At 41.9% G+C, this 24,241-nt stretch overlaps 1 protein-coding gene across 1 annotated transcript; it reads left to right on the top strand.

Moving 5' to 3' along the window:
- Positions 1-489: 489 nt before the first annotated feature.
- CMTM6 (CKLF like MARVEL transmembrane domain containing 6) lies at positions 490-22,906 on the top strand. The gene is made up of 4 exons (XM_027040840.2): positions 490-724; positions 12,563-12,739; positions 17,239-17,337; positions 20,354-22,906. Exons 1-4 carry the CDS (start codon positions 587-589, stop codon positions 20,486-20,488), a joined length of 549 nt encoding a protein of 182 aa, XP_026896641.1. The 5' UTR covers positions 490-586; the 3' UTR covers positions 20,489-22,906.
- Positions 22,907-24,241: the final 1,335 nt, after the last annotated feature.

Here is a 24,241-nt window from a genome sequence, read left to right as displayed (position 1 = left end):
ATGGTAGTACCTACATTATATTGTTGAGAAAATATGTGTGCCTGACGAGTAACTCAATCAACTTCAGTTGCTAAAATATAATTACATTCCTTGATGAGTTTCCTTAAATTTACACAAAATTAAAATATATGACTGTTGGAGCTGGTGAACAAGGAAGAGACAAGTAATCTCAGTGATTTTGACAAGTAAGCCTAAAAGGAATTCAGAGAGATGCAGGAGGGAGCAATCCTGAAAGTCCTTTCAGACAATCCTTTCCGCTTAAAATGAAACCTAATTGCTTTCCTTGCTCCGCGAGTCCTCTACATTATGCGGCCTCTGCCTACATCTCCAGCTTTATCTCCTCTCCTCCTTTACTCGAGCCTTAGGACAAACGGTTCTCTTTGCAAGAAAAGTCTCCAGATCTTTACGAAGTTTGATAAATGGATAAGGCCTAGGGCGGCGGGGGCGGGGCTGGAGCGGGGGCGGGGCGGGGCGGGGTGGGGCGGAAGCGGGGGCGGAGGCCCAGGAAGTGACGGCCCGGCCGGTGGTCCTTCTGGAGTCGGTGTAGTTCGCGGCGCCACCTGTGCGGCCTCCGCGTTCCTGGGCGATGGAGAATGGAGCGGTGTACGGCCCCACCACTGAGGAGAACCCGGGCCCTGCCAGGGGCGGCCGGAGCGGCCTGGCCGCCTACTTCTCTCTAGGCCGGCTTCGGTTGCATCGGCGCCTGTTCAAAGTCTTGCAGCTGGTAAGTCCGCGGCCGGGGTGGGCGAGCCTGGCCGGGGGAGAGGGGGTCTGGCCCCGGGGCCGCGGGCCTGCGGGCTTGGGAGGCTGCCGAGCTGCTTCTCCTCGACCTGGTTGTTCAGGAAGCGGCGGTTTCCACACCCCCAGTTCCTTCTCTGTCTGCTGGAAAGGGGGGCGTTACCTCCTGCCGCCGGGCTGCCTCTCCGCCCCAGGGTCTCCCCGGCTGGGTCCCCGAGGACGACCTAGGGCCCCGGAGCGTGTTACGCGGGTCCAGGAAATGCGTCGCAAAACCCAAGTCAGCCGCTCAGACTTCTGACACTCCATCATCTGTTACGACCTTCGTCTCCTCTCCCAGCTGTTACTCTGCAGTATCGTCCAAAATGCCTGTATTTAGACTACGACGTGCTTTGTGTTTATCTTTCTCTGGTTCTTGCGGTTTTCCTGGTACGAGCCCATGGGGCAGTTTAATTTGTTGAACAAAGTCTTCCGTTACTCCTCACGGTATCGAGATGGGTGCATTCAGTAAATTGTCTCCCAGATGTCTTATATTGGCTGGAAAAGAATTACCTCTGAAGGAGCGATATGTGTGTACGAAGTACAAAGTGAAAGGGACAGCTTGTATTTGTGTGCAGGTGGCAAAAGTAGGGCATGGCATACCTCTCCCTCAATTTTATTGAGTTTCCGTTTACTTTAGGCAGTAAACGCGCCTTCACCTAGTAGTGAAAATGTCAAAACACCTTTGAATTTTAATTCACATTACACACATGCTGACATCCCAAGTTCTGTTTTAACCAAGGTGACCATTTTCCGGAAGAGGAAAAATCAGACTGCCTAGAACGTTTGTAAGTTGGTTTTGTTTAATCATCTCAAGTAAAAATAGCTAGTTGGTTTCCTTAGGAAGAACTTAAGTTCTTAGAATTCCGATAACCAGAACTTAACTTTCTTGGAACTCAGATGGCCTATTTTTATTAAAGAGAAAAATAGCTGTCAGAAAACCGGCACTACTTATCAAAACGATCACATCTGGGAATAGTTTGGGAATCACTTGGAGGCAGGTGACAGTGTGGCCTGTGGAACCCAAGAGGGTCTGGCTCTCTCTCTTTCCACCTTCACTTTGGGTGGTTCACACTGGAAACCTTTCAGTTCTTTCCAGGCATCAGGGGTTCCCTCCAGCCATTGTTCCTTTGTTATCAGCTGTTCCTTCTGCCCAGAAGTGCTTCTTTCTGTTCTTTTGCAGTTCGAACAGGACTTTTAGATATCAGCTGTGTTCCTCTGCAGTAGAGCTGAAAATGTTTCTACATAAATAGTAGAACTCTGTAGAACAGAAAAGAATTCGTATTCATCTGAAATATTCTTGCTGCTCTAAGGACATCATCAGTATTGGTGTCCTGCCTCTTAAATCTCCTATTTTCCGTTCTGTTTTTTTCCTGTTTAATCAGAAATGGCAAAGCTACAGTAAAATTTCTCATTACCTTATTTATACTTTAATAAACTGTATTCCATACCCCCGGAAAAGAATACAACCAGAAATTTTGGTGATAGACTTTTGACTGGGTTGTGGAGAAGAGGAGCAGACGAATTTGCCTCGCAAAAGTTGGTAGACTGTTCCTGCTTGTTCTCCATCATACCATACGGAGAAGAGGGAAAGAATAAAAATTAATGTCTCTTTTTGAAATCCATTTACAGGCATATCTCAGGTACGGTGGGTTGGGTTCCACACTGCCGCAATAAAGGGAGTATCGAGTCTAATGAATTTTTTGGTTTTCCAGTGCATATAAACGTTATGCTTACACTATACTGTAGTCAATGAAGTGTTCAATAGCGTTGTCTAAAAAATATGCATACCTTAATGTAAAATATTTTATCGCCAAAAAATTCTAACCATTATCTGAGCTTTCAGTGAGTTCACTGATCACCATAGCAAATATAATAATAATGAAAATGTTTGAAATATTGCAAGAATTACCACAGTGTGACACAGAGACCTGAAGTGAGCAAATGCTGTTGGAGAAATGGTACCAATAGACTTGCTTGACTCCTTGTTGTCACAAACCTTCAATTTGAAAAGTGAAGTAAAGCAAAGTGCAGTAAAATGAGGTATGCATTTATTTCTTTATGGGGAACTTGTAATGTTATAAGAATACTTTCTCTTTTTTAAAAAATGTTTATTTGTTTTTGAGAGTGAGTGTGTGAGCTGGGAGGGGCAGAGAGAGAGGGGGACAGAGGATCTGAAGTGGGCTCTGTGCTGACAGCAGCGACCCTGATGCAGGGCTCGAACTCATGAACCACGAGATCATGACCTGAGCTTAAGTCAGATGCTCAACTGACTGAGCCACCCAGGTGCCCCAAGAATGCTTTCTTTAAAACAGATTTTAAAAAATATTTCATTATTGCTTTCCATTTTGATTGTTGTCTTTTAGTTCCTGCTTTGTTTCAATAATGTCCTTAATCTTTTCACAACAGTATATTGTAGGAGTTATGCAGAAACTGCCAAGGAAGTTATATATGAAATAAAACTGTCATCCAGCTTGGGCAACAGGCAAAGTTTTCTTTGCTAAAGTAGAAGTACATTCTTAAAAGCCACATTCTGCCTTTAGGTTGTTTTACTTTAGATAACTTTTTATTTATTTTATTATTTTTTTAAAGTTTATTTATTTATTTTGAGAGAGAGCACAGAAGCCGGGGAAAGAGAGCGAGAGAATCCCAAGTAGGCTCTGCACTGTCAATGCAGAGCCCGACTCGGGGCTCAATCTCATGAACCACAAGATCATGACCTGAGCTGAAATCAGGAGTCAGGCACTTGACTGACTGAGCCACCCAGGCTCCCCTAGATAACTTTTTTTTTTTTTAAATTAAGTAGCTTTGCAGAGCTCCAATAAGGAAACTACTGTAATGGAGAACCCCATAATTGGGAGAGGAGGTACTTTAACAAGGGAACTGGAAGTCATGTGACATTTTATCCAAAATGTGGTGCATTTCTGCGTTTGTGTATGTTATTCCAGACCCCCAAATCTTACCAGATTCTGAAAACCCCAAAAGAGAAAGGAATCTTACTCTAAAACTTAAAAATCAGACTCTGCCTACTTAGGACATTCCTAGAGTTAAAGGAGACTGAATTAGCTTTCCTCCGAGGTTCTTTTCACTATGTTAGATTTTTACAAATCTCCGGCTCTGGGGGGTGCTGGTACAGAGCTGAACGCCAAAGGGGTACAAGGGGAGCCTACAAACGGAAGGAGAGGTCAAAGATGAAAGAGCATGACTAGCTCTTGAGTTAGATACTTTTGGAATTACATAGCTGTGTCTACTACCATTCCTTTAAAACTTTTATTTTGTCAAAGGCTTGTCCAGAATATAAGCATCCCTTACCTACCAACTGCCCTTCCTGAGCTAAAGAAGAAATAAAGACTCAGCTGGGAATGCAGTGTAAGGAGTCATTGCAGTCCTAAATTTATGCAGTTTATTTATCAGTGTATTTTATCCTTAGATTGGTCCTTCTGCTAGTGTGTGTGTGTGTGGCGGGGGGGGGGGGGGGAGTTGTTATTTTTGAGGGAGTTTGTTTTTGTCTTAAGGGGAACATTGCCACTGGCCACCTGATTCCTTGCTAGTAAGCTGGTGCAGTGATCTAAATCTGTGCAATATTCTCTCTGCAACAAGCTGGCACTGTGTGCATGGTACCAGTTGAATGTCCTGATGGCTGCACAGTATGGTGATTATAATGACTCTTCAAGCAAGTGGTTTGCTTTAGAATTCACCAGTGATTGAAATTTATCAAATTATAAAATGAAGTTAGACTCTGTAGGTCCCAAGAAACAAATCACCTAGAAGCAATTTATCTTATAATGGTGTCCTTTTCACCATTAAATGTGAAAATTGATCTGTACTAAATTGAAATGCTATATTTTTACCTTGAGGAAGATCCATAATGTCAGCAAATTATATCTTTGAACCTTTGTGAGAGTCAATATTTGCCTAAGGCAAGGGAGGCTTAGCCGAACTTCAGGCTGACAGATTTGTTTACTTGGATCTTACATATGACTACAGGTTTTTTTTTTTTTTTTTTTAACATTTATTTTATTTTTGAGACAGAGAGAGACAGAGCATGAACAGGGGAGGGCCAGAGAGAGGGAGACACAGAATGCGAAACAGGCTCCAGGCTCCGAGCTGTCAGCACAGAGCCCGACGCGGGGCTCGAACTCACGGACCGCGAGATCATGACCTGAGCCGAAGTCGGACGCTCAACCGACTGAGCCACCCAGGCGCCCCTGACTACAGGTTTTTAGTAGCAAGGTCATTAATTCACGAATTAATATAATTTTGTAGTTGGAGCCTTATAATGAATGGCGAACATTAAAACGTTCTCTTTAGGGCGCGTGGGTGGCTCAGCCCGTTGGGCGTCTGATTCTTGGTTTTGGCTCAGGTCGTGATCCCAGGGTCATGAGATCAAGCCCCCCCCCCCCCCCCCCCCCCCCCCCGCCCATCGGGTTCCATGATGAGCATGGAACCTGCTTGAGATTGTTTCTCTCTCCCTCTGCTCCCCTCCCCTACTCATGCTCTTTCTCTCTCTCTCTCTCTCCAAAAAAAAATTTTTTTAAAGTTCTTTTTATGAGAAATGCTTTAGTTGTAGACTGTTAAAGACAAATGGTAGAGACTTAGTGTTTAATAACGACTGTTAATTTTAAGGAAGACTGAAGTTTCAGAAAGGGTAGTGAAACTGAAACGGAGAGAGACACAGGGTAGTCATTATTTGAATGTTTAAATCACCAGAACTGTGAGTAAGCCATGTCTTAGTCACTAAGATTTCCCAAATGTGTTGACCCTAGCACGTTGGTTTTAATGTAACATTTAACAGCAAAAGGGGAAATGCACAGAACTCTGATTGTAACTTCGAAAATCCAGTCTTATAGGGGGAAGCCTACACAGATATACATAGTTGTCAAATGAACCTAATAAGCAGTTTTTATGTGGCTGGGGGGGTGGGGGGGGGGAGAAAGCACAGAGTGGGAGTCAGGAGACCTGGGTTTTTGGCTGTGCCTGGCCAGCGTGGGACCAGGCCTGTCCGAGATTCATTCCATCACCTGTAGACACAAGGGTAGGAGACTGTGCCCTCCAAGAGGCTCCCAGCTCCAAAAGCTTGACAATGCCCATAGTTCTATTTGGGAAAATTTTATGTTATTACAAGAAGCGGCACTGGGCATACTGTTGTTAGGTACTTAGTATTCATTAAGCAATATTTAATGTGAGGTCTTCATGTTACTGAGAGTAAAACTTTACCAGAAAATAATAATAATTGAGCCTTTCAACTTACTTTTTTTTTTTAATTTTTTAAATTTATTTTTGAGACAGAGAGAGACAGAGCATGAGCAGGGGAGAGGCAGAGAGAGAGGGAGACACAGAATCCGAAGCAGGCTCCAGGCTCTGAGGTGTCAGCACAGAGCCCGACGCGGGGCCCGAACTCACAAACCGCGAGATCATGACTTGAGCCTAAGTTGGACGCTCAACCGACTGAGCCATCCAGGCGCCCCTTTCAACTTACTTTTAACATTCATCATTCTTTCCTTACCCAGTTCAGTGACCTTACCTCTTTTCTTATCCCTAACCACTTGGGTATTTAATGCTGGGGACTACACATTTCTTGAAATTATTACTTCTCTTAACTTTCACATTAAAAAAATTTTTTTTTTACAAAGTGTTTGTTTACCGAAAAATATACATAAATTAGAAAATACGATTAAAATAAAGTAAGCACCACTTTACTACCACCCCCTTCACTTTGATTAATGATTTGGAGTATGTTTACTTGCTTTTTTTTTAAGTTTTATATATATTATATATATATATATATATATATTTTTTTTTTTTTTTTTAATGTTTATTTATTTATTTTGAGAGAGAGAGTACATGTGTGTGAGGTTGGAAGAGGGGCAGAGAGAGGGGGAGAAAAAGAATCCCAAACAGGCTGTCAGCGCAGAACTGGATGCGGAGCTTGACCTCAGGAACCGCGAGATCATGACCTGAGCCAAAATCGAGAGTCGGCCGCTTAACCCAACTAAGCCACCCAGGTGCCCCTATAGTTTTTTGTTGTTGTTGTTGTTTTTAAGTTTGTTCACTTATTTTGAGAGAGAGAGAGAGAGAGTGCGTTTGCAAGCAGAGGCAGGAAGGGCAGAGAGAAGGAGAGAGAGGGAGAATCCCAAGCAGGCTCTGCACTGTCAGCACAGAGCCGGACATGAGGTTCATGAGATCATGATGTGAGCTGAAATCAAGAGTTAAATGCTTCACCCACTGAGCCACCCAGCTGCCCCTGTTTACTTGCTTATTAAGGAGTTTTCCTAAGAAGTGTTCTACTTCCTGTGACTTGTTTGTCAGGTGCTAGTTTCTCTTTTCCTTCCTACTCCTGAACTGTGATACTCTTTCACGCCCCACCCAGTCCTCTGCGCCTCCTGCCTTGTAACCAGCTAAACCAGGCGGGCAGTCCCTGTTGCTTTCATCCAGAATCCATACTCCCTGGCCAGATCATCACATAACCTAACACCTGGCTCCTTAAACATTTTTATCATCACTCCCCACCCAGTTAGGTCAGTTGTCCTATTATTTCTGCGGGGCTTACCATGCAAATTCTTGCCTTCATGAATCTGTTCTTTTCTGTCCCCCACCTGGAATGTCCTCCCTCTGTCTGTCTAGATCGTATGTGTCTCTTGGCCCTGCTTTGAGTCTCACTTTTCCACTTACCCTTCTCTAGCCACTATTAGGTGGATCCAAGCATTCTCCTGAGATTTCCCGAATTTACAGATAATGGATGTTCAGTTATGAGGTGTATTGTTTTCTTATGCACTGATCTTGCTGCTCTGTCCTTGTGTTCCTGTACATACTACAGTGTTGGGTCAATAATACTCAAATACACTTTTTGAAAAAGTTTTTTAAAATTGAGATATAATTGACATGTATCAGTTTCCGGTGTATAACATAAAGGTACCGTATAGTGCTGTCGGAGATTATATATAGGAAGGTTAGGGGCATCGGACAGAGATGGGGAGTCAGGAATAAACTTCATACTGAATATAGTTTGTAGTGCCGATCTCTTGGCCTTTAACTGGGAGTAGGAACTAGTAAATGCCCAAACTTGGTATTGTACCCCTTTAGTCTCTCAGGATGTCCGTGCAGAATCTGCCTTTTAATACCCATCTGAGGCTTAAGGTCAGTGAGAATGACTCCTGTTAATAAGTTTAGAACAGGATTGGGGCACCTGGGTGGCTCAGTCGGTTGGGCTTCCGACTTCAGCTCAGGTCACGGTCTCACGGTTCATGGGTTCGAGCCCCTCATCGGGCTCTGTGCTGACAGCTCAGAGCCTAGAGCCTGTTTCAGATTCTGTATCTCACTCTCTCTCTCTGCCCCTCCCCGACTCGCGCTCTATCTCAAAAATAAATAAACATTAAAAAAAAATTAAAAAAAAATAAGTTTGGAGCAGGACTTGTAATGAAGACACTGATTGCTGCTACCTGAGCTAGATCCTGCCAGTGTCTTGCAAAGAATAGACAAGCAGTCTGTATGTCTCTAGAAAAGATTTTACTGTCCTATAGGCTACACAGATGGGAGTGTTCCTGATAATCTAATTTATTGTAATAAGAATGGCTCACGATCAACTCTTCTCAGACCCCAGTTAGAGTTTTAGGCTGAGATCTTCTCGCAGTTAATTGACTTGTGTACACCTGAGGTATATTTTGCAAATTTCTCATAGAGAAACTGCGAAAGTTGGGTAAGATTTAACATAGAGGCAAGAATAAAGCAAATGGAATATTAGACATTTAGTATTTTATTATACTGGAGTCATGTACAAACTCATCCTGTAATTATAATTTCAGGAGATTGGGGAAGTACCTTTACACAATGGCTTTCTGGGATTCGTCTTGCTGTGTCACTTTGTATCCCGGGTGCAATGATTGGGAGTGCCTTACCTGACCTCTCTCTGAATGAAGTTGTTTGGGATATGCTGGACTATTTTATGACTCACTAACTTGTAGGAAATCCTAGCAGTAAGATCTGTGTTTATCCTTACATAGATTCTTTTCAGAATTTCGTTGGAGGGGAGAAATCCCTTAGAGGCCTTCATACCCATGTAGGTTTGACCTTTTCCTTTTTAACTTTTTCTTTTGAAATAATTATAGATTCACAGGAACTTGTGAAGCAAAATGTACAGGGAGGGCCTCTGTACTCTGTGTGTGTGTGTGTGTGTGTGTGTGTGTGTGTGTGTGTGTACATTTCTCTGCAGTTTTATCACATGTGTAGCTTCCTAGAGTCGCTACCACAACTGTTCCAGAAACCGTCCTATCACCATAGGGTTCCCTCATGCCACCCCTTTACAGCCACACCTTTCCCCTCTCCCCTGGCCACCACTAATGAGCTCTCCAGCTTTGTAATTGGTTATTTGAAGAAGGCTGTGTAAGTGGAACCATGTAGTAGGTAACCCTTGAGTTTTGGAATTTTTTCCACTTTGCATAATTGGCAGATCATCTAACTTGTTGTGTATGTGAAGTTTGTTCCTTTTTATTGCTCAGCAGTATTCCATGTTATGGGTGTACCACAGTTTCCTTCATGGTGGAAGGACATCTGGATGGTTTCCGGTTTCCAGAACTATTATGAATAAAACTGTTATGAACATCCATGTATTGTTTTTTGCCTAAGCGTGAGTTTTCATTTCTCCTGGAGAAGGTAGGAATGCAGTTGCTGGGTCATATGGCAGTCGCCTGTTTAGTTTTTAAGAGACTGGTCAGCTGTTTTCCAGAGTGGCTGTGCCATTGACTTCTTCTTGATGACAGTATGTTGTAGGTTAGCATTTTTATACTATGCAGTGACATGTATCTGCTTCTTTTGGTAGCACTCTTGGTGCCATTAATATATCTGGTTGCTTCTGGCCTGAGGGGCAAAATGACATTTCCCGATAGGCTTTGGTTTAGGTCACCATCTTGATGGTCTTAACGCTCAAAGGAAACTCCCCTAGCTTTCACAAAACCCACACAACCCACACAACCCTGCCCAACACAAACCTGCCCAAGTGAACCTCTCTTCTTTCTCTTCTTTCTGTTTCTAGAGGAGAGTTAGCCCCAAACCTGAGCCCCAAATCCTACCTATAGAGAGCTTCTTCTCTTCCTTGTCTTGAGACCCACCCATCTTACTGGTTTCTGCCTTTTTAAGCATGCTCAGTTCTCTCCCATCTTGAAATTCCCATCCCTTTGACCTTTTCCACTACTCCCCTGTCTGGCAGTCTTTCCAAAGTACAGCTTGTGACTGTGCTGGCTCTATCTCACCGCTTTGTCCTCCTCTCACTTCTCACTGTGCAGTGCTGTAATCTTAGCCTCCCTGCCTGACCACACTGCCATGGGCTTGCTGATGTCACCAGCAGCCGCCTGTAGCCCAGTATGATGTAAGTGTTTCAGTGTCGCTCTTACCTGACCTCTAAGTAGCATTCATTATTCTTGATTACTTTCTCTTGGTAGAAATCCTTTTTTCTTGTTCTACTACCCACTTCGAATGCTGTTCCTGATTGTCCTTTGCTGGTGTCTCCGCCTCTGTCTATCCCTTAAATCGTGGGGTTGCTCAGAGTTCTGCACTAAGCTAGCTTTCCTCCTTCTGGGGGATCTCACTGGCTGATGCCCACGTCTTCGTCTCCACCTGCGACCTCTCCCCTGGGCTGTAGACCTGCATACCCTTTTGCCTCCTAGGTACCTTCCTTCGCTCTCTCACAAACCCCTCATACCCAGGATATTTAAAACTGAATGGATTCTCTCCCCAGCACCCTTGCCTCTTAAAAAAAAGAAGAAAAACCAAAAAGACCCGACTCTTCTTTCTGCAGTGAGGCCCCAGTGTATCAGTATCGTGTGTGCATACGACAGTGGGGGTGCTTGCATGTAGTTGAGTTGCCGAGTTCACCAGAGTGAACCATTGTCCGTTTAGGGCACAGCATTCTGACCCACGCCCCTGTCTGGCACTCTTGAGCACACTTGAGGCCCCTCTTGCGCGCTTTTTTTTTTAAACTAATTAATTAATTTTTTAAATTTACATTCGAGTGAGCATATGACTTCAGGCCCTCTTGAACACTCTCGCCTCTGCCATCGGTCGACTTGTGTTATTCGCAATACTGCTAATTACGCTTTCTATCGTCAGACGTTTAACTAAATATCACACGACTAAAATTGAGTGTGGAAAGTTGTTTCCCGTGAAAACGAAATTGTATGCTTTGGCAAGTCCGAAAAATAAATTACTAAAGTATTTGCTGTGGAATTAAGTTAGAGCGAGACGCCTGTTGTAGAAGGCTAGTAAAACTTGTCCAAATCTAGAAGGATTCTGCACTCTGCTTCTCAGGTGTCCAAGGCCTTGCTCCACTTCAGCTAACATTGGTCTGAAAGTGGTAGTTACAGATGAAGAAAGTGATGAGTGCAGAAAACATGATGTAGAGTTGCAGTCAGTAGGCTCAAACTCCAAGAAAAGCCCAATTTCAAAAGATTGGTGAATAAATGTGCTTTTTCGTTTTAAGTTAAAGCGTTCAAGTATGTTATCTTATTTCCTACTCTATTTGTCTGTTTATTTATTTATTATTTTTTAAAGTTTTTTTAAATGTTTATCCATTTTTGAGAGACAGAGACAGAGTGCGAGTTGGGGAGGGGCAGAGAGAGAGGGAGACACAGAATCCGAAGCAGGCTCCAGGCTCCGAGCTGTCAGCACAGAGCCTGACGCAGGGCTCGAACCCACAAGCTGTGAGATCATGACCTGAGCTGAAGTCGGGCACTCAGCCGACTGAGCCACCCGGGCACCCCATTTATTTATTTATTTTTAATGTTTATTTATTTTTGAGACAGAGAGAAAGACAGAGTATGAGTGGGGGAGGGGTAGTGAGAGAGGGAGACACAGAATCTGAAGCAGGCTCCGGGCTCTGAGCTGTCAGCACAGAGCCTGACGGCGGGGCTCAAACCCACAAACCGTGAGATCATGATCTGAGCCCACGATGGATGCTTAACCAACTGAGCCACCCAGGTGCCCCTTTCCTACTCTGTTTAACTGTGTCCTGATAAGGGCTTCTACTGCGTCTTGCAATGATTTCAGACTGTTCTCCATTACTACTACCTGGTCACTGTCTTGCCCTGATTTCCTACATCACCTTCCCAACTGGATGTCCATCCCAGGATCTGCCCTTTCCCCAGTCCCTTCTCCATGTTGTAGCCAGCAAGAACTACTAAAAGCATAGACCTGATTGTGCTGCCCATTTGCGTGAAAATCCTTAAAATCCGATTTTTAATAATAAGAGAGGACATTTAGATCTAGCCTCTGCTTACCTCCCTAGTCTGGTTTAATCATTTTTGTGCTGCGGTCCCCTTCCTTCACACTGGATAGTTGAACCATGCGGACTCAACTCACTGCATGGTTCAGTGGGGCGGGGGGATATATGTATGCATTGGGGTGGGAGGGGTACCAAGCTCTTGCACCTCCAGGTCTTTCTGTGGACTGCTTCTCTGCCTCGAGCTTCTTTCCCTGTCTTTTACCCCCGAAGCTGACCCTCCTGTCCTTCGGGAACCCTCTCCTGACCCCCCCAAGTGGAGGGCCTCTCCTGTGTGCTTTTATAGCAACACGCTGTGTTTTGCCCATTCTGGCCTTTAGCACTTGGTAGTTAATTATTTGCGTACTTGGATTCCCTTCAAGGCAACCGGACTGTAAGTTCTGTGTGGATCAGCTGCATTTAGTAATCGTGTTTGCCCTGGTCTCCACTTCACAGATAGTTGCGTGGACCAATATGTTTTCTGAATACTGTAGGCTTCTCCGGAAAACACTTAAGTGAAATGTTCTGTTTCTTTTGTAGTTGCTGTCTCTGCTGGCCTTCGTCTGCGAGGAAGTCGTGTCACAATGCACTTTGTGTGGAGGACTTTACTTTTTTGAATTTGTGAGCTGCAGTGCCTTTCTCCTGAGTCTCCTCATTCTGATTGTGTACTGCACTCCAGTTTATGACAGAGTCGATGCTGTCAAAGTCAAGTCATCGGTAAGCATGAAGACCTGTCATTCCTCTATGAAGAACATAGCTGTTTGGAGTCCTGTGCTGTTTTATTGTTCAAACTAGGGATGCTTGCAACACTCCGGAGCAGGAGAAGACACTGTCCGTTGTTCCAGTTCTGCCCTTCGGCAGCTCCATTTTCCCTGCCAAATGTGGGGGAGACAGGGAAAATGGGATGAGAAGGAGGACGGACACGGCCAGGAGTTTACAGTTATGGGTGGTTTCCCCATAACTAACTCCCGTTAGGTATTTTTTAAAAACTAGGATTTTTGTCACTTTTGATTTCTCACATTTCAGGGTGTCGCTCGTGGGCTCTACAGTTTCTCATTGTGTACCTGTCCTGTGCCAGGCATTACGCTGGATGCTAGAGAGAGTGATGAACTAATGTGACGTATTTCTGGAACTTTTAAAATGAAACACCACACAGGGGTGCCTGGGAGGCTCAGTCGGTTAAGCATCCGACCCTTGATTTCAGCTCAGGTCGTGATCTCAGGGTCACGAGGTCGAGCCCCACGTCAGGCTCCATACTGAGCATGGAGCCTGCTTGGGATTCTCTGGCTCTGTCTCCCGGGCCCTCTCCCACCATGTGTGTGTGCACGCTCTCAAAAAAAAATAGTAGTAAAAAAATGTCTTAAAATGTGACACCACATAATCCTACCTGTGGTTTTGATTTTTATTACAAAGAAATTTATCCATAAGTGGATTAAGGAGGCATTTGTTGAATTCATTGTTCAGAAATTTCCCTTTTACTGAAAGTGCACACTGGAAATTTTATTTTCACAAAATCAGTGATACATAACTTTCTAAACTCGGTCTGCTAGCGCGTGTTTTTATTTGAGTATAGTGTGGATTTGTGAGATGACACATGAGATGATTCACACACTGACTGCACTTAAGGAAGGAAGGAAGAATTGAGCATTTTACTTCTTCAGTAGTATTGGAGTAAAACAGTAGTGGTTTGTGAAGAATTGTACATGTCAGGGTCGACATATGTAAGAATTCACATCTCTGAGGGAAAAGATAAAACTTAGGGTAAATTTTTAACTATCAAGAATAAGGGATAGGGGCACCTGGCTGGCTCAGTCAGTAGAGTGTGTGACTCTTGATCTCGAGTTTGTGGGTTCAGGCCCTACACTGAGGGTAGAGATTACTTAAAAAAAAAAACAAAACAAAACGGTGTAACAAGGTAAATACAGATCAGTAAAATTCTGTTATTGTTTGGAATTAATGAGAAGTAAACATTGGGTCATATATTAGTATACACCTAAGATACTTATTTTTATCTGTACACCCTTTTGTACTACCCTTTATCGTTTTGTGCTGTAAGATCTGTTACCTTCTTTTAAAAGAATTATTTTAAGGTTAAAAATTAAACAAAAAATTGATACCACAATAGTTAAAAAAGTAACTTTGAAAAAAACAAAACAAAACAGGTAGAGTCTGAATCCCATCCATCAAGTCTTTGATGAGTACATACATGCGAATCTTGGTGTGGCTAGTATATGACCGTTCCATTACCTTCCTTGGTAACAGCTGCTGTTAGCACAGACTCGTGTCAGATACTTTATATACTATGACTTAGAATCCTCATATTGTAATGCTCCATTTTTCCATTGAGGAAACTTAGATTCAGGGTGGTTATGTAACTTGTCCAAAGTTACACAGCTGAGGTAAAAATAAACCAAGATTGGAACCCAGAAAAACCCTCCACACTCTGGATTCCGTTCTGTGGCCACCGCTGAATCCTGTTGGAACCAGTGCCCTAGCCAACTTTAGATGCTGTCATGGCCGCTATCAGTCCTCCGGTGTCTAGATCTCTGTATAATGATGACAGTAACAGAGCCTATTTATTGTATGGAATATGCATATTAAGATGAGGATACAGAGAATATCTTCGAGCTTTTGGTAATCATATTTGTAATCTCTAAGTCCTTCCTTTCTGCAGACAGGTATGTGGTAAGATTTGGGGGCAAGTGAAAAGTTAACTTGTGTCTGAGCTGATTGATTTTTAGTTCCAGTGTATGAATTTATATTGTAAACATTATAAGATTGAAGTGATTTTTTTCAGCTTTTACTCTCTCCACAGTAAAACAGTATCACTGTCCATACGAATATTTTTAAAAATGTTTAAACTTTAGTGCTGCATCTGTAGTGTTTAAGAACCTTGATCTTTTTGACAAGAAACAATATTACAGTATTTTCCAGTTTAATGGTCTATAACTAAACAAGATGTAAAACATTTATGACATCTTGAGCATTTAAGTTATTTTAGAGTAAGTGCTGATCTTAAAATGCTGGGGGGTAGGGCAAGGAATAAATCAGTCATTTCATCCTAAAACAGCCTTTGTAGATATTTTACAAAAAAAACTGTAAATATTTTATTTCTTTTGGGTGTTTCGTGTCTATTCATAGATGATGATTAAGAATTACAGTCATATATGTTGTACTTTTCACCTAACACTGTAAGGATTCCATGTTTGTTTGAAAGGTTTAAAAATCACTTTTACTCCTGACCTGTTAACGGACTCAAATACTTTTTTAATGTCAGAGGTTTTCTGTTTTGAGTGTGTGATGGGGTGGTGATGGTGGTAGTGTCTAGGGAGGACCAATAAGCTTTTTGAAGGGAGAATCATTTCTATTCCATGCTATTGTGGCTCACATTCTGTCAAGAGTAACAGTAGCCAAAAGTTGTGGGACACTTACTGTGTGCCTGATACTGGCGGTCTAAGCATTTTCCACAGATTAACTCAAATCTTTAGAATCACTTATGAAGAAGATACTGTTCTTATTCCCATTTTGCAGATGGAGAAACTAAGGCACACAGGTAATTAACTAACAAATTCAAAGTTATACAGCAGGAAGTAGTGTAACTGGGATTTGAACTCAGGTGGTCTGGTTCCAGAGCCCATATTTATCGAACAGTAAATTATTCTGTCTCAAAATGGTTGTCCTGTTTAATACCTCCTTGAATGAAATCCAAATATTAGTAAATGGAGTTTTATATTTGTGTGTCACCGATTTGAAATAACATTCAAAGGAATAGGAAAAACAAAAGTATTATAGAAAAACACCTCTTTTAGAAGCAAAAAGAAAATCTCTTAAATTTGTTTGTAAATGTTACGTGAACAGCGGACAATCTGGGAATTCTGTGTTGGGTAGTTTTATCGATATTAGGTTTACTGGAGATGCATCTCAGGAAACTCTGAAAGTATCAGATTTAAAACCCTGAGCAATGGCTGTCATTTTACCGGTTTCTCCTCTGAATCAAGTGTGCATGTCAAGTGCTGTTTGCAGTTGGCATCTGAGAGGGAGCCTTACCAGATAATGCCAGAGAGCCCTTGGGAACCCATGGAGAACTTCGTGTCGTGAGCTACATTATGATGAGATATGGAAGCCTCTATAGAGCAGATAAGCTCATCATACAAGCCCATTTTGGGTTACTTACTTGGAACGATTGAAAGCAATACGTTATTCCAGAAAATGTACGTGTCTAAAAACATACTATTGGCATAATTTTATTTGGTTAATGACAGGTGGTTCATCTGATTCTCTCTTTTCTAGAGTGCTTTCAAAGCACTGAAGTACTCTCAGGCCATCCTAGCATAGAATCCTGATCTTCCTTAACTTATGACGGGGTTACATCCCGATAAAACTCATCGTAAGTTGAAAATACCGTTAAGTTGAAAGTGCATTTAATACACTTAGCCCCCTGAACATCATAGCTTAGTGTGCTCACAACACTTACTTTAGCCTGCAGTTGGGCACAGTCATCTCCCACAAAGCCTGTTTGATAATAACGTGTTGACTCATGTCATTGAATACTGTCCCGAAAGTGACAAACGGAAGGGCTGTGTGGATACAGAAGGGCTGTCAGAGTACCGGTAGTTTACCCTCGTGATCGGGGGCTGACCAAGAGCCGCTGCCACAGCCCAGCAGCACGATGGAGGGTCATCCCGCGCAGCGCCAGCCTGAGAGAGGACCCACACCCACAGCTGGAAGTACAGTTCCTACTGAATGCATAGTGTTTTGGCACCAGAGTTAAAAATCATAAGTGGAACCATTGTAAGTCAGGGACCATCTATACTTTGAAAGGGAAGAAAAATTTTTTTGTTTCTGGTTTTTCTTTTTTTGTTTGTTTTTGTTTTTGTTTTTGCTGGAAGTAAGATGGCATGTAATAAATGGCTTTGGAAATTTTAATATGTCCTAGAGAAAACGACACACACATACACACGCATGGCCTTTTGGGGAACTGCTTTTATTGAAAGATTATCTTGTGATGTGCTCTGAATATGCCCCATCCAAAGTATGGATAGCATTCCTTTACAGGGTAATTAATGAATGCCAAGCTTATGGAAAAGTTAGAAGCTGAAGCATGTAAATTTGGGTTGCATGAAAAAGCTGTGTCACCAAAGTTTTTTAAAAGTAAAAGCCAAAAACATTTGTTTCTATGAACCTAACCCTACTGTATTCTTTGTGCACGCGTGTAGGATTTCTATATTACTTTGGGCACAGGATGTGTGTTTTTGTTGGCATCCATCATTTTCGTTTCCACACATGACAGGACCCCAGCTGAGACAGCTGCCACTGTGAGTACCTTGTATTTTGAACCCTTGCTTATTTTTGTTTCCTTAGAAATGTGGAGCTTGGAAAGTACTAAAAGGTTATACAATAGGGGAGCATTGTTCATCTTTTAACTTATTTTTCAGTGTAATTTTGAATGGAGGACCTAAGAGCCAATAAATATGATATAGCAACCTAGAACCTGTGCTTAGAATTTGGCCAAGTTTTGTTAATAAAAACCTAATCACTCCACGTATGAATGTGTTCCTGCTAATGGAAGGGGTAGAACTGACTTTGTTATCTGACTTTCTTATCTTCTTTTCTACTTTGCAGTGCAGCAAAAACACGCATACGTGGCAGGTGTAAAATAGCCACACTGGGTGTAGAGAATACACAGGAGAAATGATTGAAAGGTTCAGCCTGATAGATGAGATCGATAAGGAAATGTTTTTATCTGAAATCCTTGGAGGACCAGATTTTTTTTTTTTTTAAATTCAGAATATTCTGGATTTTACAAAGGCAGTGCTGCAGAGGGCCTGGGGCAGACCCTGTAATCCAACATGTTAATATTTCTGAACCATGAATACTCACAGTAAAGGGGATAAAGACTGTAAGTAGTTTTGCCTGGTGTCACTTTTGAGCCAAGTAAATCATGAAAATGTTTGAGTTTTTGTAGCTTTTTGGATTTCAGAATTACAAATCAAGGGTCATGTCGTGGATTTGTGAACACAAACAAATGACAATAACAAATCCTCTTGTAAGTCAGCTGGATTCCAATTAATACTTTGTTCATAACAAATTTGAAGTTATAATTAATTGAGTTGTCAGCTAATAGATCATTAAAACTACTCTCAATTATAGAAAACTTAAAGGGAGTTCAGGGACTTGCATGGTTATATCTACCTGTCCATGTGAGCAATTTGTTAGCACACATGTCAAAACAAAACCGAAATTAAATCAGTGCTGAACCTTGACTCATTCTAGGAACAAGTAATACTTATGCCTGAACCATAATCATAAATACATGAACCAATCGGTACATGAAGAGAAAGATCTAAGTTTTAATGACCCTTATGGTTAATTTCAGTTTATATATATATATTTGTATTGCAGAGGAGTATGATAGGGTGATCAGTGAAATGTTTTAAGGTATAGAAGTTCATTGCTATAAAATCCTTAGAAGAAGTGAAATAGAATTGAGGAAAGTTGAGTTGAAGAGGGGGAAAAAAGCATGGCATAAAATTCCAGGTTGTTAAAACAAAGCTTATTTGTATAATTAGGTGATGTGTTAGACTATTACAGTATTTAGATTTCATTGGCTATATTTAAGAGTGACTGGTAATTTAAAAACTCAGTATTTATAATAAAAATAAAAATTAAAAAAAACTCACTATAATATGCTGGACATTACCTTTTGCAACTTATTATGAAAAAAATTTACAGACTTAAATTAGTAAGGGAGTCCATTAAAAAAAGAAGAAAAAATTGAAAAGTATGTGAGCAAAAGATCGGGAATATCATTTGTCTGGATGCTACGGCATAGAGGGCCCTGCATGAACTGGGGCTCTCGAGGGGGTCAGGGATGGCTTCACAGACACAGTGACATCTGATCTGTCCTTAAAGCGTGTAATATGTTTGCCCAGTAAGGGGATAGATGCCATCAAGCCAAAATGAAGACTCTAGAGGGGAGAAGCGACTTGGCTTTAGAGATGTGGGATTGATAATTAAATTTAGGTTGGATATATTGGGGCTATTTGGGTAAATTGATGAATTTGGAGTTCAGTTTGCTTTATAGTGAAATGAGGCAGGATGCATATTCTTGAGGGGTTGGGTGTGAAAAGTCAAGAGATTGGAACTACAACAAAATATTAAAAATCAAGAACAAACTGCTGGGGGCGCCTGCGAGGCTCAGTTAAATGTCTGACTTAATTTCAGCTCAGGTCATGATCTCACAGTTCATGAGATTGAGCGTAGGGCTGTGTGCTGACAGGGCGGAGCCTGCTTGGAATTCTCTCTTCCTCTCTCTCTGCCCCTCCCTGGCGCGCACGCTCTCGCTCTCTCTCTCTCTCTCTCTCCCTCCCTCTCCTAAAAGAAATAAATAAACATTAAAATAATTTAAAAAAAAGAACAAACTGATGGTTACCAGAGGGGTAAATAGGTGATGAGGATTAAGGAGAGCACTTGTCGAGATGAGCACCGGGTGATGTATGGAACTGTTGAATAACTATAGACCTGAAACTGACATTACACTGTATGTTAACTAACTGGAAAACTTAAAACTAAAAAAAAAAAAAAAAAAGCGATAATAAAAAATCATGGAGATGGGGTGCTAGAGGTGGAAGGGACTTTAGCCATCACATACATCAGTTTCTCTTTTTACAGAGCCGTTCTTTGGCCCCCATTTCTTTAAGAGTTTTGCTAGTGAAGAAGATTTCTTCTTAACAGAATTCTCAGAATGCTTGATCGTATGTTAGAGGAGTGCAATGAGGAAGTGATTTAAGGAAGAGGAAGTAGGTCGTGGTGTCATGTTGCTGTGTCATGACAGTGTGACAAGTAACTGGAAAATATTTTTTAGGTAATTTAACCTAAAAGTATCTTCAAAATAGAATTTCTGTTTTGATAGTGATCACTTTGTGCCATTTTCACTCACTCCCTACTCACGTATTTCTATTATCTCACCTGTGAGTCAGTCTAACTATTGCCAATAATCCTGTGTTTTGTATCATTTTCTACGGTTTTGTTTTTCATCTATTAACCTTAGTGTCACAGGTTTGGCACCCCACATCCCACATGCACACATAAGGCAGACATCTCTCTTTTGTAGAACTTCAACTAGTAGCCATTATTCTAGATTTTTTTTTTGTAACTTCTAGTTTTCTGATGACCTTAAAAAGTCTTTTATTACCAGGGGTTGAGAATAACGTGTATAAGATAAAAGTGATGAATCGTGTTGCTTGTATAAAACGCTTTCAGAGCCCAGTAGGAAATGTGAGATTACATTCCAAAACTCATCATACAACCTTCGCCCTTTCTTCTCCCCAGGTGTTTGGATTCCTAGCAAGTTTTATGTTCCTGTTTGACTTTGCCAGTATGGTCTGGGAGAAACAACAGGAGTCCCAGATGAGAAAACCTGAGGCTACCAGGAGGACAGAGGCCACTGAACCACTTAATGCTTAAGGACCTAGGGAATAGGTGTTGCATAAGGTATCAGCTGCGTAATGCCTGAGCCCTGGCACAAACTCTTGTAGAATTTATGTAATGGTTAAACCACTTCTTTGGGGGAACAAGGGGAAGGGCAGGAAGGCACTTTTATCAATATTGGACTCTGTGTCAGTCACCACAAATTAGGCCAGAGAACTTTTTGTTTCAAAAAAATATATATTTAAATAACAGTTAAAACTTCTGTCAAATGAAATGGTTTTGTTTCTGTTTCGGAGGACAGTTGTTTCTTTAAATCACATAGCTCAACTGATGATCTTTTATTCTGTCATTGAAATACCCAGGCTTTACTGTATCTCACTCAGCCTTAAAATTATATTGTAATGTTTTAGGATAATTATTATTAACTCTTTCTGAGACCTTTTCTAGCATAATAGAAACTGTATGGGAGGTGTTGTTATTTTATACTTAGAAAAGAAACAATATCAGAAACCCTATGTTTATACTGCACTTTGTTGTTGATAAGTGAAAAAAAAAAAAGATTTTTTATATAATATAACACACAGAAAAATGGAAGAAACTCTCATGGCTAAGGACCAAAGATAAAAAAAGATACACTTCTTGAACAATACAGTGATTATTAAAAATAGGCTTCAACTGCTTACCACTGTCTGAAGAGATAAGTTCATACTGGGAGCTAGGAATTCGTCCATTCCCCTGTTGATATATGGCTCTTCCTACCGAAGTTAATACAGCTGTATCAGTCTGTTCAGCGTTTTCTTTGAAGCCTACCCTCTTTTCAAAACCCCAGCTTTTGATTTTTCATCTATTTGAGATTCTCCCTTTTCTCTTTATCCACATGGTCCATACACTGTTTCATCATCTGACAGGAGTCTCTGGCCGATGGCGGTTGTCTTTAGGTAGTCCAAACTTTGGGGCCCTTTTAACTGCACAGAGTATGCAGCGGGATCTTTAGGTTTCTTGTTCCCACGTCGGGGATTACTCTGACTTCTCTTTGAGGGAGACCTTCTTAAGGAAGTATCTAGCAAATCCTGTCCAGGTTAACCCTGAGGATGGTGTAAGGGGCAGCCCAGCCATTCCGCTTCAGACTCGTTCTGATCGTTTGCAAGAATGTCCTCTTGCTGGCAGGCTGTCTTAGAGCCAGCTGGCCAGGGCACTTGGTCCTTTCTGAGCAGTAGATCTTTCTTGTCCTCCTCTTAGAATTTTGACTCAGGACTCTGGTGTGAAGGCAGTAAGCCCACGTGTCAGGTACTTCAGGACTTTGGTGGAAGTCTCCGGGGCTAGGTGGACTCCTTCTGAAGGAGTGGAATCGTGTTCCCACTGAGACCATTTAATGACCCTATCCGTTTGAAATTTCTCATTTGTGTGTGTGGATGTGGCAGGTGCGGTGGTCAGAGTTCAGCAGCACGGCCTCCCACGGCTGCTGCCCTCTCTTGATGACTCAGGACTGTATCCATTTGTTCCCAAGTTTGGATGCTAGTGCCCGTGGTGCTGTCACCACTACCCGCCTAGGGGATAATGAACCCGATCACGGATGCTGTCTTTACTGGGCGTACCATCCACGAGAGGAGAAATAGCTTGGGTCCTGGGCCCAAGAATGAAGAGTGGTTCGAAGATAAGTAGCGTATGGTCAGCAAGTTCTGGAATTTCACCCCTGACTGTACACTGTCATTTTAAATATCATCCAGACCCAGCTGGGCTTTCACAGCAAACCATCCGGGCTACCTCAGGGTCCCCACGCGTGCACGGGCTTCGTTAAGTTTGATGGGACGTGTCCCAGCTGGCCGCCTCCGTACAGCACGTCGGCATCGAGCCGCAGCGCTGCTCGCTCTGAGGCTTGGCTTGCGTCTCTTTTATTGGTGCAGAAGTGGGCCTCTTAGCTGCCACTTAACCTTCCCTTTGCAGAAAGATAATGTATTTGCTGGTATTTTGGGTCCCTCTGGAACTTTTCTTCATCCTGTTCTCTATGGGACCCATGACTGATTGGCCCCCCTCTTCTATTGTAGAAGGAATTCCAGTAAAAAGACCACGTGGTGAATAAAAAAAGTTCAAGGAAAACTTGGGACCAAAACCCCTTTGATGTCCGAAAAAGGGCAAACTCAATAAACTGAAATGTCACATAATTTTTTATTAACAGCCATGTTAGATTTGTTATATTTTATACAAATAAACTGTTTAAAATGGTTCTTAAAGATTTTAAGAGAAAATGCATACAATGTAAGAATTTTATAACTGCCATACTTAAATTATGTTCTGCTTGGGGACTGGGAAATGTATTTTTACATTGTTTGTAGCCAATCGCTTTTGTATTTATCAATTTAAGTCCTGTGGGTCTTTTTTCTTTTTTTTTTTTTATCTCCCTCAATGTCAAATTTTGTAGTTTTCTTTTTAAATAAATCCGTTTTATTGTCTACACGTTTGTAGTTGTTTCATTATCACAGAAGCCTGATGTTGAAGATGGAAACTTTCTCCAGAGTTCTAGGAGTTGGCTGTACAATCTTGGTAAGTACTTTGGTGGGATACTGGACTGTGCGTCTGCCCGGGTGTGAGGCACAGGTAGGAAGTTGGAACACACGTTGAAACCGCCTTTGTTGGGAGCCGTGTCTGAAGAGTTGCAAAGGAATGTTACGGACTAAACACCTTTAAATTCTTACAAAGAAGCAAATTTGGACTCTCCATCACAGCTCTCGTTGTGGCTAAACAATGCTAAAAACAAAATAGGCACATTCTCTTTCAGACTGTTCAGTGACCGAGAAAGTGTGAAACAAAACTGGGGTGGTTCTGGTAAAGCTGCAACTATTTGTGTGGTTTGCAGAACTCCCGCCTCCAGTCTGTGTGAGAATAACAAGATCTTTATAGTCATCAGGAGCTCACTGGAATTCGTACATTCTTCAGAGTTTTGTGTTTTGTTTTGATAAAGAGCATTGTCTTGGGGCGCCTGGCTGGCTCAGTTGGTAGAACATGCGACTCTTGACCTCAGTGTTGTGAGTTCAAGCCCCATGTTGGTGGAGAGGTTGCTTAAACAAATGAAAAAAAAAAAAAAAAAAAAGGAGTTGTCTCAGTGTGCCGTCAACTGCAAGGAGCAGAAAACCTAAATAAATAGGTCTTAAAGAGTAAGGAAAATTTATTTCATAAGCCCAGGTAAGGCTGTTCTGTGACTGGTCGAAGTTCAGCGTCTCAGCAGTATTATCAGGGACCCAGACTCTTTCCATGTTTTTCTGCCCATGCATCTTCTGCTGTGAGTCTTTATCCTCAGGATTGACCCTTTATGGTGTAGCAAGACAGGCGACATCTCCAGGCATCGTCCACTTGCACAACAATGTCCAAGGCCCAAAGAAGAGATTGTGCATTGCTGTGTCTCTAAGGTGTTCTTTTTTCACAGAAGCCCCTTGGTGGACTTCACCTACTTGTCTTACTAACAGACTTTAAATGCCCATTTCTAAATCATTTACTGACCTGGAGAACGGGATTACTGAAATTGGCCTAAAGCAATCCAGATTCCTCTCCTCAAGTGGTGAATACCCTTTGAAGCAGATAGAGTCTTCTGTTACCTGAACACATTGGTTCTGGTAGCAAGAGCCATGGGCTTGGGGTTCAGCAGTGTCTGGCATAAGCATGTTAAGGATTGGGCCCCAGCTAGGGAAAATAAAATTCCCAGTTTAAGAAATTTTTGTAGGCCTGAATACCCCCAAAGCAATGTAAAATAGAAAAACTAACAGTTCTGACGTTTAGACTAAACTATAATTGTAC

This window comes from Acinonyx jubatus, chromosome C2, assembly GCF_027475565.1.
Source record: "Acinonyx jubatus isolate Ajub_Pintada_27869175 chromosome C2, VMU_Ajub_asm_v1.0, whole genome shotgun sequence".
NCBI lineage: Eukaryota > Metazoa > Chordata > Mammalia > Carnivora > Felidae > Acinonyx > Acinonyx jubatus.
This window is presented reverse-complemented; position numbering and strand designations above follow the sequence as displayed.